General features: G+C 34.5%; 1 protein-coding gene across 6 annotated transcripts; it reads left to right on the top strand.

Moving 5' to 3' along the window:
• The first annotated feature begins 4,814 nt into the window (after positions 1-4,814).
• Positions 4,815-19,320, top strand: LOC104598287 (Putative methyltransferase family protein). Of its 6 annotated transcripts, none has more exons than XM_088891528.1 (11): positions 4,815-5,513; positions 8,104-8,140; positions 8,240-8,374; positions 8,520-8,585; positions 8,667-8,733; positions 8,842-8,942; positions 17,359-17,403; positions 17,540-17,869; positions 17,959-18,061; positions 18,856-18,914; positions 19,183-19,320. In XM_088891528.1, exons 2-11 carry the CDS (start codon positions 8,123-8,125, stop codon positions 19,183-19,185), a joined length of 927 nt encoding a protein of 308 aa, XP_088747654.1. In that variant the 5' UTR covers positions 4,815-5,513; positions 8,104-8,122; the 3' UTR covers positions 19,186-19,320. The 6 variants fall into 6 exon arrangements, with proteins under 6 accessions (XP_088747654.1, XP_019053513.1, XP_010258580.1 ...); XM_088891527.1 differs by lacking the exon at positions 4,815-5,513 and adding an exon at positions 5,821-5,983 and having other exon boundaries at positions 17,525-17,869; XM_019197968.2 differs by lacking the exon at positions 19,183-19,320 and having other exon boundaries at positions 18,856-19,172.
• The last annotated feature ends 307 nt before the right edge of the window (positions 19,321-19,627 follow it).

Here is a 19,627-nt window from a genome sequence, read left to right as displayed (position 1 = left end):
CTGTGTGATGCAGGGGATTTATTAAGAGAAAACTAAATAATGAAAATGGTCATACACTAAAATACCCCTTATAGTTTTATGGATTTACTAAAATCTACCCTATAGTTAGCATTTTATTAAAACACCACTTATAATTTGCAATGAATTTAATCAATCTTCCATTAGATGATAGTAGAAAATGACAGCGTTGACTCTAATGTTCATTTAAATAAATTTAATCAAAAGAAAATAAAAATAAAAATACCATTTTTGCCCTTAATAAGACATAGGCAACCACTCTATTTGCTACATTTGTTCAGTTTTGTTTTTATACAAAAAAAGTGTTAGGGGTATTTTTGGAATAAAAAATTATGGACCTAAGGGCAAAACAAACACTCCTTAATGAAATCGTGGGCCTAAGGCCCCGACTTGATTCTGAAATTAACCCCCATCCTCGATCCTTGACGGGGATGGGTTCCCCATGGGGACTCGAATCCCCAAAATGTTTTTAGATAATAATATTTTTAAAATAAATAAAAATTATAAATTATAAATAATGTTTTAAATATATTTTGATATATATATATATGTATATGTATATAATATAAATAACATTTAATACACACACACATATATATAATCGGGGTTAGGGGGGGCGGGGACCTCAATCCCCATCCCCGACCCTGACCTTGATCGAGGATTCTTATTAATCCTTGTCCCCGCCCCCGCCCCACCAAAACAATCCTCATCCCCAGCCCCATTGGATCGGGGAAGTCAAGTCCCCGTCAGGGATGGGGAAAATTGCCATCCCTAAACGTGTATTCTAATAAATGACCCTAATAGAAACACATAAGAGTATACAATTGTTTTATATTTTTAACTTTTTAAATAATTAATAATTATTCATATTTTATATACTACTTTTAATAAAATTTTTATAATACAAAACTAACAATAATTAATTTTAGTTAGGTTTATTTATCAAACTGATGAAATCAACCAACCCAATTAACTCAACCCGAGTTGGTCGATTTTCTTGTATTTTAGGTTGGCTTTGGTTCAAAAATCTCCCAATTCGACCAAGTTGGATCAGTTCCACTTTGGTCATTTGTAAACTGACCAAAATTGAACAACCTAACCATGGATATATATTAATATTTTATATTTTAAATATAATTTTTAATATGAAAAAGTGAGAATTTTCCCATATTTCTTAGTCTAAAATGTTTTATATCATAAATCTAATTTTTAAATTTATTATTTAATAATCACACTGTAATTCTTAAAGTTAAATTAAATTTTTAAGTTTAAATCTTTTGAACAAACTAACCAAACCACAAAATCGACCCAAACCAATACAACTTGAGCAGGTCCATTTTCACAAAAGGTTAGTCGGTTTCAACTGACCAACTCTCTAACCTGACTAGGTCAATTTGGTTGGTCAAATAGCCTATGACCACACCGAACCAACTCATGAACACTCATAATTTCAGCTAAATTAATAGTCTTATCTCTAATAAATAACAATAGTTTAATCTCTCATAATTATTGAAAATTTATAGCAAAAATACATAATTATTGAAAATATATTGAAAATGAAAACAACAATAATTATAGAAATTACAAAAATACAATAAGTGCTAAAAATATATTAACTTAGTCAATAAATAGTATAATCTCAAATAATAGTTTAATCTCTACTAAATATTAATCACTAACTTATAACAAAAACACAATAAGTACAATAAATTAAATTTAAAAATTTCAATAATAGTAATTTAGTCTCCAATTATTGAAAGTTTTCTATCAAACAACTTAACAAAATATATTTATACATACTTATTGAAAATACATTTATCACAAAAGACAATAAATATTAATTTTAGTATATAATTATATAATAAATATAGATTAAGAGTTTAAAATTATTATTAATAAATATTCTTTTTTTAAAGTTATTTTCTCACATTATTATTAATTTCAATATTATGTTATAATTATTTTTCTACTTTTTAGATTTTTTAAATTTATTACATAATTTATTTATTTTAACTATTTAAAATCAAGTTATGTTAAATATTTTGTTATTTAAAATATTTAGTTATTTAAATACTAAATAATATGTAAAATATTTAAATTTTAAAATATTAATTATTTATTGAATTTAATTTTCCATAAAATCATAATTTATACTATGACTACATAATTTCATTATTAAATTTGTAATATATTAAATTATTATTAATTTAAATATTATGTTATAATTATTTTTCTACTTTGAATAATTTTTTTAAATTTATTATTTTAATTATTTAAAATCTAGTTATGACAAATATTTAGTTATTTAAATATTTAAGTAATCTATAAAATATTTAAAATTTTTTGTTATTTGAATTTTATTTATTTAGAGCTATTACATATTATTAAATATTTAAAAAACATTTAAATTGATAATCCAGGAACATAATTTAAATTGTTAGTACATAATTTCGTGATATATTTTGTAAAAATATACAATTATTTTGTGTTTTTAATAAATATGTTAAAGTTATTTTATAATTTTGTTAGAATATTTAAATAATTCTTAAATTTTTTAATCCAAACTTTCTTTAGATAGATATAGATAAAAAGTATGGAGATGATATATAGGAATTAGAGATAATTTAGGAGAGAAACTCTCTACTAAATTAGAGATAACATTTTGAGATAAATAGAAATTAGAGATAATTTAGAAGATAAATAGGAAGTAGAGATAATTTTGGAGAAAGTGGGGGATAGGGGGGTAGTTTAGGAGTAATTTTAGGAGAAGAGATTATTTAGGTTGTTGGGAAAGTGCATCTCATTGGTTGTTTAAAAAATGACATGGAATTAAAAAAATAAAAAATTCAATAAAATGAGAAAATAGATAAATAGCTTCTCTTAAAGGAGAGGCATGCTAACATGGCAGGACTAGTTTTAATATATATATATGCATTTTCAATATATTTATCATATAAAATGCAAAAGTTAGATATTTATGATTAATTGTATAGATCAAGGTTTTCGAACCGCCGTTGACCTAGATGGCCGGACCATTTAGCCTGGGAATCGTCCAGGAAAGCGGTTCTGTTTTAGCCCAAACCCAGTTTTTGGCAAAAAACCGTTGAAAAAGTCAACAACCCATTAATCGAAAGGTCAAACTATCAACCCATTCAACGGTTTTTTATTGTTTTTTATTTTTAATTTGTTTGTCATAATGGGTCGTTTGTTTGAACCGGATGGTCGGACCATCGACTCGAAAACTGGTGGCCAGAACTGTTCTGTTTTTCGGGTTGGTCCATGCTACAGGGTATAGTGTAGACAAGTCCACACCCACCAATTTTTAAAGGACGCCTACGTTCAATAAAGGAACCTAATGTCTAGTAGTAACTAGGTGTAAATGTGTAATGAACGAGCTTGTTGTTATTGCAAATATTGGGCATAATGGGGTGAAAATAGGAATGTTGGAAACTTGATTCTTTGGCGTCAAGCTGTTAGCATCCGATTTTTGCTCAATCCACAACCAGAACCTCCAATTTATCCCAAACATCTAATCAAACCCTTCCGATCCCTTCGAAACGCCAAAGAACTAGAATTTTGTCCCAAGAGTTCTCTCAAATTCATGGTTAAATTTGCCTGACACCAATCTGATGGCCTCGATCAAATCCTATCTATAGATAAAAAATACTTGCCCATAAAGTTTTAACCCAAAATTCTCCCATTTACCCCTCATCCAAATTTTACCGAAATACCCTCCATTCCAAATCTCCAAAATATCCTTCACTAAATATCCAAAATACATTTGACTAAATTACCTAGACACACCCCTTCTTTCCAAATTCCCAAAATCTCCTCTTCATGCCAAATGACCAAAATACCCTTCATTCTAAATCATTGAAACATACCCGTCGTTTGCCAAATTATCAAAATATCTTTTACTTATAAAATTCTCAAAATGCCCTTCATTTCCTAAATGACCAAAATGCCAATAAAATACCTCTCACGATAAATTACCAAAATACCCTCCAATTTCCCAAACTACCCTAATACCCCATCATTCCAAATTTTACAAAGTTCCCAAAATACCCCATAACCGAATTACCCCCCAATACCCCATCATTCAAAATTTCATAATTACCCTTCATTTGCCCTAATTCCCAAAATACCCCACCTGAATCAATGAAAATTACCAAAACACCCTTTCAAAATAATTCCTAAGACTGAGTTGGAAGGAGCACAAATGCAAATATGTAAAGTGAAAAACCTTATATTTTGTATTATTTGGTATAAATTTATGTGTACATATTTGCATTTCTACTGCTTCCAAACTGAGCCTAAAATACCTTCACACCAATCATCAAAATAACCCGCATTACCCGTGACATGAAGTCAAAATTTTCACAATTCCCCATCTTGTACTACCAAAATTTCCCCCTCAAACCCTAAGAATTCCTAAAATACACCCCTCAAGAAAAACTAATTCTCACAATTGGAAGTTTGGAATAGGGGTAGATTTGAGCCGAACCGAGCCGAATAGTAACAGGCTCGAGCTCGGCATAAGGCTCAAGCTCGAGTTCGAACCAGAACCTTGAGCTCGAACTCGGCTCGAGTCAAGAGTTCATAAGTTTGGCTCATTTTATATTTTATAAAAATATTTTATTAAAAAAATATTAAAAAAATATTTTATAAAAATAAAAAAATATATTTTATATTTAAAAACTTAAGAATAATAATAATTAATAATTATAATATTTTTATTATATATATTATTTTCTATAATTTTATTATATATATTTGAGCCGACTCGCAAGTCTTACACTCGAGGCTCATAAAAAGCTCGACTCATTGCCACCCCTAATTCGGAACCCCTTAAATCTTAAACCTCATCAAAACCCCACTCCTGGACCCTTAACCCCCACCCCTCGGTTGGGCATCTCGGTAGATTTTTCAGTTTCTTTTTACCCCAAAGAGAGGAGCCCTGTTAGAAAGAAGAGGGGTTCCCGGGAAGATAGGAGGGGTCTCTGGTTGTTTTTCTTCTCGAACAGGAGAGAGAGGCTCATCGGAGAAGAGAAAAGAAAGAAGGAGACAAGGGAGTTCTCTTCGAAGAGAGAAGAGAGAAAAAGGAGGGGTCTCTTGTTGTTTTTCTTCTTGAACAGGAGAGAGAATCGCTTTGGAGAAAAAAGAAGAAGGAGACGAGAGAGGTCTCTTCGAAGAGAAAGAGGGGGGAAAGATGAGCTGAAGTTCGGAAGGGGGAGAAAACTCTGTTCGCTGGTCCTACTCCCTAGTATGCGCGTCAAGCTCCGAAGAAGAGTTCTCCAAATTGACGGTTGAGCAGGAGAAGGAACCCTTGTCTTCTCCATTTCTCTATTTGGCGGAACGTTTCGCCATTGGCGATTCTGTCTTCACTGTCCTCTTGCTCGAAGTCCAGTTGGAACGCCTTACCTAAAAAAATCCTAGAACGTTGAACCCTAGAGTTATCTCGTAGCATTATCGATCTGATTCACAGGCCACAAGAGGTAAAGACCGATTACCTCATACCTTCAAGTTTCTATTCGAATATGATCGAATGTTTCGAATGTAGTGCTAGTTTTCCTTTATTTATTTAATTTATTTCATTGCATTTAGTTATCTGTAGTCGTTCCTTTTTTCTTTTTTTTTTTTTTTCTTGCGTTCAAATTCGAACACGGGAACTTGCGAATTCTCCGGAGTCCGACGGGTTTGTGCTTCCTCTTTTTTCAGACCATTCAGCCGAGTCCTAAAGTGGGGCTCTGATATAGAAGGGGTGAGGCAGTAATCTGTCGTCCTTTTGCTCAGACCCTGCGTCAAAAGAGGATTGGTCTAGAAATACAGAAGGAGGTATCCTTTCGGGCTGCCGAGGACCTGGATTTCCAGTCCGAATTTAAATAAAATGGGGAATTCAGCATTCACACTGACCGGAGAGAGGGATGCCTAAACAACAGCGGGTTTTCCCGACATTCACACTTGGGTTAGTTTTTTTTCTATTATCTGAATTAAAAAATAAAATAAATAAGAGATAAAAAGGGGAAATGCTGGAGTTGAATCCCATGGCACTTTGAGGGTTGAATTGTTTAATGTTTAGATGGTACTCCTGATAGGTCCTAGTCAAAGCTATTTAAGAGATTTGTAAAATAATATTCTGCTTGAGGTGAGAATGAACCTTGTAATTTTATTTGAATTCTGAACTGTCTATCTTGCTAAGTGATGAAGTTTAAATACAAAAAGGACTCAACTACTTCCCTAAACAAAAGGAGTGAAATGGCTAATTGACAATAAAATAGCTAACAATAATGGGATTATCCTCTCTAACTTATTGACCGATTCCTATGCAAACAAAATAACAACAATAACAACTAATGTAAATCTTTAAGTCGTAATCTGTAAGCCCATGGTCCAGGTCGCTCGTTGCTTTGCATGTCCCATGCAAAGTGATGCATGCTCAATCCCCGTACCTTGGATTCTTGATAGGCACTCGAGTTGATCTTCTTGGCTTATCATTGCCCCATTCTTTCAGTGGAACCTTGTCCTCAAGGTTCAAGTTGATATACTTGTTTTGCTTTCGTCATAATTTCCTTCAAGCAACAACAACTGCGGTCCTTTGCATTTGTGCCCCGGTTCAAATTTCTCATCGCAATTAAAACAAAGGCCTTGATCACGCCTCCTTTGCATCTCAGTCCAAGTGAGTCGTTTCATTGATGAAGCAGACTTTAGTTTTGTTGGAGAAGAGTCGATAGTGGTCATATTGAATGGATGTGTATTCTTCTCTTGACGGTTCAGCTGCTCATCTCGCATTCTAGCCAAACTTATGGCTTCCTTCAAGGATTTTGGCTTAAACATCCTAATCCCATCTGCTATTTCAGTTTTAAGACCTCTCATAAAGGTGCCCACCAATGCCTTTTGAGTCCACCCTTGCACTCTATTTCCCAATCTCTCAAATTCCCTTTGGTACTCACGTAAGAATCCCATTTGTCTTATTTTTGATAAAGACTCGTCAAAGTCTTCACAATCCGTTGGACCAAAACGAGACCATAATTCCTCTACAAAAATGTCCCACGACACCTCCTTCCCTTCCTCACGATAAGCCCTGCGTAACCATTGCCACCATTGATTTGCTTCTCCTTCCAGATGAAAGGAAGCCAAAGACACCTTTTGTGTTTCCAAAGTGCCCTGGTATTCAAAGAATTGGTCGACACACGTGAACCATTCAGTCGGGTCATCACCAGAATACTTGGGAAATTCGAGCTTAGCCAACTTAGAAGAGAACATCGGCCGTCCCCCTTCTGTGTTTTCACGAGAACGCCCGTTGGAGGACTGTCCGCTGCATTTGTTGACATTGCTAGAGGTTGGTTCTTGCCTTGTAAGCAAAACTTCGGAGATCTTGCTAATAGCAGTCTCTAGCTGATGTAGTTTGTCATTAACACCCAACTCCATTCTGCTCAAATTAGCTTGAAGTCCCCCAAGACTCGCTTCTAAATTCTCGATTCTTTCTTTGTTGGTAGCCATAATGTATAGCTTTGATACCACTGATAGGTCCCAGTCAAAGCTATTTAAGAGATTTGTAAAATAATATTCTGCTTAAGGTGAGAATGAACCTTATAATTTTATTTGAATTCTTAACTGTCTATCTTGCTAAGTGATGGAGTTTAAATACAAAAAGGACTCAACTACTTCCCTAAACAAAAGGAGTGAAATGGCTAATTGACAATAAAATAGCTAACAATAATGGGATTATCCTCTCTAACTTAATTGACGATTCCTATGCAAACAAAATAACAACAATAACAACTAATGTAAATCTTTAAGTCGTAATCTGTAAGCCCATGGTCCAGGTCACTCGTTGCTTTGCATGTCCCATGCAAAGTGATGCATGCTCAATCCCCATACCTTGGATTCCTGATAGGCACTCGAGTTGATCTTCTTGGCTTATCACCTCCTCTATTTGGGGTGGTACTAAAAAGTTTGATTGAAAGTTCAGTGTTGCAAAACTAAAACATGACTGCTTATCAGACAAAAGAAGAAGAAGAAAATGGTTTAAATTGCTTCTTGTTGAACCGTTTTCTATATGTAATACTTTATTATGCCCTGCAGTTGGGAGAAAGCAACAATAATGGCATCAAATTCTGAGGTAACAGAGCCTTAATGAACTCTTTTTTCTTCTTATTTCCTTTGCCTTTGGGTTTGTGGAAATGATATACACTTCTTCAACTCCTTGAAACATTTGAAGAAACCAGCACAGGAGTCGTTCCCTTTCTTTTCATTACCAAACAACCAGAACCAATCTGGATTCGGATTTCTCTTTGGGTCTAACGAAAAGCCTCTTCCACCACCACCTCCTTCTGTTGAAGTTCTTACCTCTGAGGTAATTTCTTTCCCCATTTAATTGTTTTATGTTTTTCAATTTCTTCATTATCTTTTTTTATGTTAAAATGTTTTCTCCTCTAACATGGAAAGATCAATGATAGAATGTAAATAAGAATGATCATTAATTATATTTTGACAAACAGATGTCACCGACTGTGAAATATACAGTAGAATCTGTCAATTTGGGTGATGGGCTTACTTTGCTTAAGGTACTAGCTCTTTTTCATGATTTCAATCTCTTTAGATATTAAGAATTTCTCCTAGATAACTCTCATCTGCATTTGTGTCAGGGCCGGGTGAGTACTCATGAAGTTTTTGCCTTATCAAATTCAGATCTGGTTCCTGGGAAATATGAGGGTATTTTGAAGTTCTAGCCTATTTATTGTCCCTAGACTCTAGAAGTCTGGAGGAAATATTCAAAATTGAAAGAAGTGTTTAATATTGCTAATATCTTTTTCTGGGTAGGAGGACTGAAGCTATGGGAGGGTTCACTTGATCTGGTGAAGGCTCTACATTCAGAGATTCAAGGTGGACAATTATCTCTGAAAGGAAAACATGTTTTAGAGGTGGGCTGTTCATGCTCAGGTGATGCTGTAGTCTCTTGTTACTTGATATGCTGAAATCTGATCCTATATATTAATGGGACTTTGTTATCTGCATTTGAGCTACTGATTTCTACAATCATAGTATTTTCTTTCTAATTTTTTTCATTGCAATTTTTTTGAATATATCTACTCTTATCTCTTAATGTGCTATTCATTTTCTTGGTTCATCGGAAGCCCAAGTTTCTTGGGAATAATCAGATTAATAATTGAACCAGACCAACTCTAGTAAGGCAAATATCTTCATGTATTTTTGTCTTGGGAAATATTTGGAGAGTGGTCATGCCATAGTTGTCAAGGCACGTATATAGAGGTGTAAAGTGGGCTGTGCCGTCCTCCCCGGTGGAAAATTTGGGGGTCGGCCCGACATGGCCCACGACCCAAGGCTGCACTGTTTTTTTTTTTCATTTTTTTATTTTTTTTGAAAATTTTGATTTCTTTTCTAAGTAAAATTGTAAAACTAAAATATTTAACTTTCCTATGAACTTTGGGAATTAGGAACTATTTAAAAAATTAAGAAATGAGAGATCTAAGTTATTTAATACATAAATGAAAAAAAATACTTAACCAAATTGAAATAAGAATGATGGAATAACAAATTGGAAGAAAACTAGGAATTTTATTTCATTTAAATTTGAATGGTACAAATTAGTGAATTACAAATACAATGATTGGATCATTGCATACTTGGATGAATGAAATATAAAAATGGAATAAATTAATAAAATATAAAAAATACAATATGGTTACAAATTGAAAATACAAAATTGCATTGTTAAAAAATTACAAAAATATATCAAATAAGTTAAATAAAAATTAAAAAATTTACAATAATTTGAAAAATGAAAAATTCTACAAGTAGTCAAATTCATGAATCATCATTCATGACTTTCATCATCTGCTTCGGGTGAAATGTTCGGTGTTATATCATGCCCTCCCTTGTCTTGTAATCTATCTTCTACATCTAGCCAATCCTTGAAATAGATGCACATCTCTATGCTCTCATCGTTCATGCAACTTCTTTTGTCATCCAACACCTTGGTACTTGCACTAAAACAAGACTCCGATGGAACTGTAGACACTGGAGGGGTTAGTAGATCACATGCTATGGCGGCGAGAATCGGATAATTTTTCGAGTGTTCACTCCACTAGGCTAAAATATCAAAATTATTTGATACTTCACTTAAATTAGAAAAAATTGCTTGCAAATAAAAATTAAGTTCAGTAAATGAACTTGTTGTAGAACTAGCAGATTCCTACAACTTCAGATTCATATAAACTGTACATTTCAAATAATAAATTATTAATTTCTTCTTTTTTATTTCTTATATCAATATTCATATTTTCATAATATGTTTCAAGTAAAATATCTAAACCATCTTTCCTAATTCTAGGGTCTAATATTGTAGCTAAACATTAAAGGGGAGAAATGTTCTCCCAATATTTTTTAAATTTATTTTCCATAATTTCAACAATACATTGAAATTGTGGGTTATTTTTATATTTAGCAAAAAAATTACTAATTACCATTAATTGATATGGTAAATTACAACTAGTTGGATAATAAATTCCAGATAATTCATTTGTTGCATCATAAAAATGTTTTAAAAAATCTCTTATACAGACCGCAATTTCCCAGACTTCCTCAAATATCATATCATTAGGCATTTTTGAATTATAAAAATCAGAAAGAATTTGTTTATGACATATACAACTTTCTATCATAGCATAGGTAGAATTCCACCTATGCTTTACATCTAATATAAAATGTTTATATTTTAAACCATAATTTTGGCATAAATATTTAAATTCTTATTTTCTTGCCCCTGAACTTTATATATATATAAATATATATAATACAATTTCTAATTTTTGAAATATGAGTAGAAATAGTATTCAAGGCATCTTGAATACATAAATTTAAGATGTGACATGCACATCTAATGTGAAATAATTTACCATTTAAGCATGATTTTAATTGAAATTTTAAAATATTTATTGCAGAATCATTATTGCTGGCATTATCAAAACTAATAGAAAACAATTCATAAGCATGCAAAGTATTTAAAATACTTGCTGCAATAGCTGGGCCACTATGTGGCCATTTAGGCCTAGTAAAACCTAAAATTCTCTTATTCAAAAGCCAATTTTCATTAATGAAATGGTCAGTAGCACAAATATAACTAATATTAAATTTGGATGTCCAAACATCCGAAGTAATTGCAATTTTAGAATTAAGATTTGCTAACAAAGAAATTAAATTTTGTTTATATGAATAAAAATTTTTTAAAGCATCAGTTCTTATAGTATTCCTAGAAACTTTTTTTTCTTTTTTTATATTGTGGGTTTACAGAACTACGCAACCATTTTTCTAGCTTTGGATTTTCAGCTAATATAAATGGTTGTTCTACATGTATGATATACTTAGCACGTTCTTGTCTTATTTTTTCTTGTGAATATCTAAAAGTACCAAAACTAGTTCCCTCCCAATCTGTGTTTGGGTTGTTTCTCTCCCTTCATCTTTCTCTCGCTCATGTGTGAGCAGATGTCTGCTCAAATGACCCGTACCACCCTTGCTACAATAACAATAACTAAAGTCTTTCCTACATTTCCCCTTCCCCTCAATATCCTCTACTTTGAAAACTTTCCAAACCGGGCTACTCAGCTTAGAAGCCCTCCTTTTTCCCCTAGTATCACTACTACCGGGGGTAAAAGTTCCACTTCCATGGTGAACATGTTGGAGAATCGGTTTTGAGAAGAGCCAACCATTTTTTTTAATTTTAAAAAGATAAAAAATAATTTAATTCGACTCACTCGGATTGCTGTTTTAAAATCCCAACTTGATTTCAACGGTTGAAGCCTTTCAACGTCCAAGCCTCCCGAATTGAGATACTTGAGCTGGTTGAGCAAGCCTTCTTGTTGAAAGTCGAAACTTCGATAAAGTTGAGACTTGAGAATTGAAGAATGCAAAATCAAACAATCAACTAATCAAAATTTCTCAGATTGCAGATAATTGAGAATGTATGAGTATGAGAGAGAGAGAGAAGAGATTAAGAGAATTGTTGAATTGGTGTGATGAGAATGGTGGAGGATAGGGCTATTTATAGGAATTGAACATAATTCAATTGCCTAAAATACCCAAAAAACTATCTGTTATTTAGTTGTTTGGAGGGGTATTTTGGTCATTGTGAAGTTACTTGTTACTTTACCCAATGCTCCCCTAAACTAGTTGTTGTATAGCTGTTGGGGAGTATTTCTATAAACCCCCCAAAAGTTGAAACTAACTGTTGGGCCCCTTTGGGAGGGGGGGCCCAACGGTTATATTCCCGAGTGGGTTGAGTGCGGCCCGTTACGGGCCTGGTGGGCCGTGCTGTGCCGGCCCATGGGCCTCGAACCCCCGACCTAGCACTTGGCACGGCCCTGGGTCTTTGTGCCAAGCCGGGTTGGGACGGTCCAAAATCGTGCCGGGTTACGGGCGGTCCAGTCTGATTTACACCTCTACACGTATATAGGCGCCTTTTGGGTTTCACCTCGCCTAGATGCCATATGATATATGTATATATATATATATATTACCTATTGTAATTTTTGTATATTTAATATTTTTTATATTCCAAGTCTGTAATATAAACATAGACATGATGCACCGAATCATTATTTTTATTTATTTCATAAGATAATATGTTTTTACATTAATTTCTTATCTTGTCAAGGTTTCTGATAAATCATATTTGATGTTGAGTTCGAGAGGTATGATATTTGAAGTCAAGTTTGAGGGTTCCAAGTTGTACATCTTTGAACAAGAAAGGGAAATTGATCATAGAAGAAGGTATGGAACAAAAACTGGGGCTCCACCCCTTCTTCATTTTTTGTTTTGGAATAAAAAACGTTTTTCTCCTTATCAATCGACTAGTAAGCCTGTGAACTTGGTCAGTCTGAATAGTTGACACATTTTCTGAGAGTGGGCATTTTACATGCCTTGACTGTCATAGTTAGTCGACACATGTATCTGGAGTAGTTGACTACTTTTCACAGTTTTAGGCATGCATGCCTCGACTGTCATAGTTAGTTGACACATTTGTTTGGGTAGTCAATTATTTCTCACAATTAGGACCAATTTGCTTGATAGGCAGACCAAATACTTAGAAACCTTGGCACATTTTGCCCAGAGGTTTGGAAACACTTCCATTGGCTTTCAAAGATATTTTCTTAACTTCTATAACAAATTTAAGCTTAGGAAAGCCAAGGAACCAAATCCAATAGGATTATGGTTTCTAAGGGTGATTGACTTCAATCTTGTTGAGCATTTATGAAGTGCATCTGATATGTGCCTTAGGATAACTCACCCCTAAAAGCTAGCTGTTAGAGGGAGGGAACCCAAGCACATATATACCACACAACAGTATGAAGTATCCCATACTACCAATGTGGGATATCTCACATTAGCATCCTATACTACCAACGTGGGACAAATGGATCGCAACATTCCACCACCCCCTGCAGTCCCGACACCCACGCAGGCTGGCTTTGCACTAGTCCACCTAGTCCTGGGAACACTGCAATACCGACGTCACCACCTGTGCTGCATGATTGCAATTGGGAGGCATGGTGTAGGCTCTGATACCATTTGATACGTGCCTTAGGAGAACTCACCCCCAAAAGCTAGCTGTTAGAGAGAGGGAACCCAATCTCATATATACCACACAATAGTATCCCATACTACCGATGTGGGATATCTCACATTAGGATCCCATACTACCAACGTGGGACAAATGGATTGCAACATCATACAATTGATTTACATCAAGGTTCTAAAAGAGATAAAAACAAATAAATACAGCTTGATGTTGATTTTTGACACCTTGTTGAGTTGTAGTAGCAGATCAAACTTTACCAGCTCCAAAGCCCCTTTAAGTTCTTGAGCAACCTTCCTTGGTGCTTGAATTTCTTGGAGCCTCCTTAGCTAGAGAGAGGATGATGTTGGTCAATTGGTGTAGATTCACAATGAAGCTTAGACAATCACTCAACAAAGGTTCCAGTCCACTTGATCAATTGTAGCATTCTAGCTTTTTATGTCCGTTAAGCACATAGAAGCTTACTAAAGATGTTGCACACTTAGATATGGCATTAGTACTCTCAATGTGTTTGTTATCGTCAAAACACATAGGGTCAACAATCTCCCCCTTTTTGATGACAAACCATTGATGAAAAATAATAATAAAAAATTAAGCTTAGTATAAGAGTACTATTCTCCTGGATCATGCTACATAAACAGTTGAGCTCGTTGATTTTTTTTTGATGAATAAAGTTAAAATTTTATTGATTTCAAAAATAATAAGTAACAGTTACAAGCATCCCAAGGAGAGCACGAGGTGCAGCCTCACACTTAAAGAAAAAGCAGCAAGAGATTTATAACTGTGCCCAAAACAACTGATCCCTCATTACCCCTTGCTTGGCTAAAGAAGCAGCCAAACAATTAGCTTCCCTCCCCACCCATTGTATAATTAGATTCATATGTTGTGTTAGCCATTTGAACTTTTTCATTTCATCTCTATAGTACCATATCACCGAATCCAGATTCTTTATCCAGCCCACCACCACCACCTTAGAGTCCCCTTTTATCACCAAGTTTTCAACATCCATCTCTTTTGCTATCTGGACACCTTGTAATACTGCATATAACTCAGCTTTCAATGAGTCTCCAATCCCCATTGGTGCTGAATAGAGTGTTTTTAGATTTCCTTCCTTATCTCTTATGGCCTCTCCAATTCCAGAAGCACTTGGGTTGCCTTGACTGCTTCCATCAATGTTTAGTTTCAAGAAATCATCAAATGGAGGTACCCAAGCCAACCTTGTTCTGGCCTTCTGCTCTGAGCATGAAGCCACCGAGTACCAGTTCCTCCAAATGTCATCAAAGAAGTACTGTTTAAACAGATCCAAAGTTAGTAGCCAATGTATTACTCTATTCATTACACAGTCTATAACTTGCTGTTTGCTTCTCTCCTCTTGGAAGATCCTAGCATTTTCTTTCTTCCCACAAGGTTTAGATTACCGCTGCTCTAGTAGTAGTACATCTCCACATTAATCTTTCCCTCCTTTTCGGCCAAGCAAAAGTTGAAGAATCAAACAGCATCTTAATGTCTGTTGGCACATTCCACCAACAACAAAACAAAGAAAAGAATTTGCTAAATGGTTCAATTTCAGCATATATACCATTTAGCTTCTCCTGAATCATAGAGGGGATTCTCTGAATATTTACCCCTTAACAATGTCATCTCATGGGGAATACTATTCATTCAGTTCCCACTTGGATCCATCATTATTTTGATCATCACTTCCCCTGTATCATTATGTGGACCCCTTTGATTCATATGGGGTATTTTTCTGTACATCTCCCCCTGGATTGTTGCATACATATATATAAGAGGTAGAACTGAAATCCCTCCATTTTCATCATTTGGTAGATGAGATGAAATTCTCCCTTTTACTTTGTGAAGATGTATTTCTGTTACTGACATATTCCTTCATTTCATACATATGGGAGGTATGCTGAAATTCCTCCACTTTCACTTGGGAGTTGAAATTTAAATCTCCCTTTTTATTTGGGAAGATGCATTGCTTTCATTGGCATCTTTTCCCTCATTTTTTGCAACAATTCTGCAACAATCATTTTTCACCAATCAAAATTTTCTCCCGATTTTGTCATCAATAAAAAGGAAGGGGGCAGGGGTTTAACATAAGTTCTCATCATGCATCAATTATCAAGCATATGATGAGAGGGAAACTTTTCTGAATGAGGCTTACAGTTGGAAACATTAATGGCTCGGATTAGTACCTCAGCACTAACTGATAGCAAATGTTATTCTCTCAAAAATAAATCATATAGATAGACAAGTTATAGCATGGGAGAGAAGCATAGTTGTATCTAATCATCAGTTGGTGAACATCATAACACAAATCATAACAACTGAGAACATTCTCATCACAATAATAATATAAACAATTTAAGTTCAAATGAGAAGCAAATCACATATCATATATCAAATATAAATTGTACCATTCATGCATTCATTCAAGGTGCATTTTACCTTTTCTGTCAAGGAGGGAGTGCCTTGACTTTCTTGAGCATTCATATGCTCTGAGCTATATTATGCTCTGGGGGTTTATTTTTCAAACTCTCCCTTTTTTAGATGTTTTTTTTTTTTTGTTTTTCAGTCTGTGGCTTCAAAATTTGTCATCTTAAGCATTAAGATTCTCTAGGGGTATAAATTCTGAAGCTCCCCATTTCGACCGATGCCTTTATCAAATTATGGCATAATTTTCTCTTTCCTTCTCATCAAAACACAGGTACACCATCACGATGAGAGGATGGTGAGTTCTCATTTCTTTTCCTAGATCATATATTTTCCATCTGATTTTTGAAATATGCTGAGTTCTCATATCTCAGCTCTACCAAGCATCTCCTAGCTTGTTTTGGAAACAAATCCCTTTGTTTTGCCCTTGAACTCATGGGCTGAATTCCCCATATTTCTTCCTTAGCTGGAGAGAGAATGATGATGGTGTAAATTAACAATGAAGCACATGTAGCCACTTGGCAGAGCTTCCACTTGATTAATTGTAGTGTTCTAGCTTTTTATATCCATTAAGCACAAAGAAGCATAATAAAGATGCTGCACACTTTGATACACCATTATTACTCTCAATGTGTTTGTTATCATCAAAGCACATAGGGTGAACAGGTCTGGTGTTAGCAGATCATCCTTCGAGTGTAGGTTAGGAGCAAAAGTCTTCCCAGGAGCCTCTAAGGCGCTTTGATACCAAGTTGTAAGATTTAGGGTTTACTTGAGGAAGAGCCAATTACAAATGAGAGGAGTGTGTTACTATTCATACCCTCAAATTTGATATATATTATGAGAAGAATATTACAAGAAGCCCTCAAATTTGATATATATTATGAGAAGAATATTACAAGAAAGCCATTACTTGGGTGCCCAAATTCAATTAGGCAAGAAAAAGGCCGAAAGCCCCTTGCCTTGTACATTCTCAACAGACCCATCTTGCTCAAAAGACATCTGCTTTTTTCTTTAAACTAACAGTTGCTTGGATTGGACTACCTTTGAAACTATATAGTTATACCAAACAAAAATATGAAACCCTATGGTTCTTAATTTCTATATGAAAAAGCACTGCCTTGTAGACAATATTTTTTCAGTATGCACAAGTCTTTATGCACTTTGATTTCAATGCCTGTGAAGGAAACTATCATGATTGTTTATGATCCCACCTTTCAAATGTTTGCGAGTAGAAGATGAAATCAGATCATCCATCTACTACCCTTTCCTTTAATTGAGTATTGATATTCTTTTCTCATGGATTTCAGCTTGGATGTGGTCATGGACTTCCTGGGATTTTTTCATGCCTTGAGGTGAGATATGCTAATATCTGTACAGTAGAGTATACAATTTATCTTAATCTGGTTGTATTTATTTGGTTTTATGACATCCAGGCTTCAAATTTTAGTTTTCTGTGCTTTTGACTATTTTTAGGCTTTGTTCCATCAGGGTGCGTCTGTGGTTCATTTCCAAGACTTCAATGCTGAGGTTCTACGATGTTTAACTATACCAAATGTAAATGCAAATACCTTAAGGGGGCCTCAACAGCTCTATTTGGCTACAAACGAGACAGAAAAGACACAGGCAGAAGTCCGCTTCTTTGCTGGTGATTGGAGTGAAATACATAAACTTCTTTTCCATGTATGTGACAAAGATTACCAGAAAGGATCAGATTCTTCATCAGGGCAAGATCCACCTGCAGGTTATGATGTTATTTTAATGGCAGAGACAGTTTACTCAATTTCTTCTCTGCAAAACCTCTATGGACTAATAAAAAAGGCATGTTTTAACGCATTTTCAGTTGCTTTTGCTGATTTACTAATCATTAAAATTAATTGCACTTTGAACATTAAAATGTTTATTTGCAGTGCCTGAGCTGGCCCCATGGAGTTGTTTACATGGCAGGAAAAAAGCATTATTTTGGTGTAGGAGGAGGAACAAGACAATTCTTGTCTGTTGTAGAAAAAGATGGTGAGCTATCACCTTACGAGATACCATTGTTGTATTGGATAAAGGAATCTATATTCTATTAAATCCTAAAAGATGTAACACACTATTTTTAAATGTATGTATTAATGTGCATTAACATACAACAGTCTTAACATCACCAAAATGTTGAATAGTGATATATTGGTCATAGTGTTTCATTATCATTGTCAACATCATCATCTTTTTCTTATAGTGTTTCAAATGTTTATGAGTATATAGGACTAAGTTGTACTTTTATATCCCTTTTCTTGTGGTGTGTTTATGAATATATAGGACTAAGTTGTACTATACATCATCATTATCAACATTCTCGTTGAGATGTACGTTAATGATTTATAAACAAGTTGCTTGCAAATTCAGTTGATAAACATTTCCTAACTGCAACTTTATAATTAGCCCCAGCTTACTAGAGTTAAATGATTTCTTCTTTTGATTTCTTTGATTTGACTTAATTCTCTATTTAACTATTACTATGATAGACTACTATACACACACACACACACGCACACAATAAATTTCATTGACAAATCAGTGTATCCATCATCCACTTATTAATCTCAGTTCTGCAGAGCCTTCTTCATAATGCTAATAATGCATAATAGTTTTGTATATTAACCTGTATATTGGCAATAATGGTATTGCCATCTGCAAACCATGCTCATGCTGTGTTGTCTGTGTACACAAATATAGAACAAGAGGGTAGCGTGATCATTGTCCTTTACAGTTCCTCACATTTTGGGGTTGCTAAACAGAATAACCCTTTTATCATCTTGCAGGACTTATGGAAGCTAGCTTGATTGCAGAAGTTGCGGATGGTTTGTCTAATTTACGGGAGGTATGGAAGATTTCATTCAAGTAGACTGCTATACATGGACCGAACAGCTTGACATTCAAATGAGCTTTACTTGCTCACAATTTGAATTCTGATGCCATGAACCGAATTCAAAAGCTTCCAATTTTCAGAAAAAGTGGAATTTGAGGGCTAATGAAGTCTGCATTAAACTCGAAGTTGAATATTTTGCTCTCTTGTTTTTATATTTCAACTTTCTGTTTACAGCTATGGATAGCTTATTTATTGTCTTTATCCTTTTCACTTTTTGTAGTAAGGTCTACATTGGTTCTCTTTGTTTGGATTTGATCGTGCAACTCATAGTGCACACTGCAGTATGGCTAACTGAACCGATCCAAAAGAAAGGGGCAAAGCAGTTCCGAGAATACCAGTAGTCTCTCAGAGATTTGCCACTCTCTGGGTTCCAAAATAGATTAAATCGTATTAGCCAAAGGAGAAGATTGTGTATGTAAATATCATTTAAAAAAAATTCAATGCTGGATTATATTTATGCAATTGAGGTTCGAAGTATTGGGGAAGAATCTATGATGCCAAAGACCTGATACCAGAAAGACTTTGACCAAGCAGGGTTCTCCGAGAATTTTGATGAAAGCCCACCCGATTGGTTACAGTTTTTCCATACGTCTTTCCAGCATCATAGTCAAACTTAGAAATGCCAAAGCTTGAATTATTGATATGTATTGGCCTATTGGGTGATA

This window comes from Nelumbo nucifera, chromosome 7, assembly GCF_055504915.1.
Source record: "Nelumbo nucifera cultivar China Antique chromosome 7, China Antique-T2T, whole genome shotgun sequence".
In the NCBI taxonomy this organism is placed as follows: Eukaryota; Viridiplantae; Streptophyta; class Magnoliopsida; order Proteales; family Nelumbonaceae; genus Nelumbo; species Nelumbo nucifera.
This window is presented reverse-complemented; position numbering and strand designations above follow the sequence as displayed.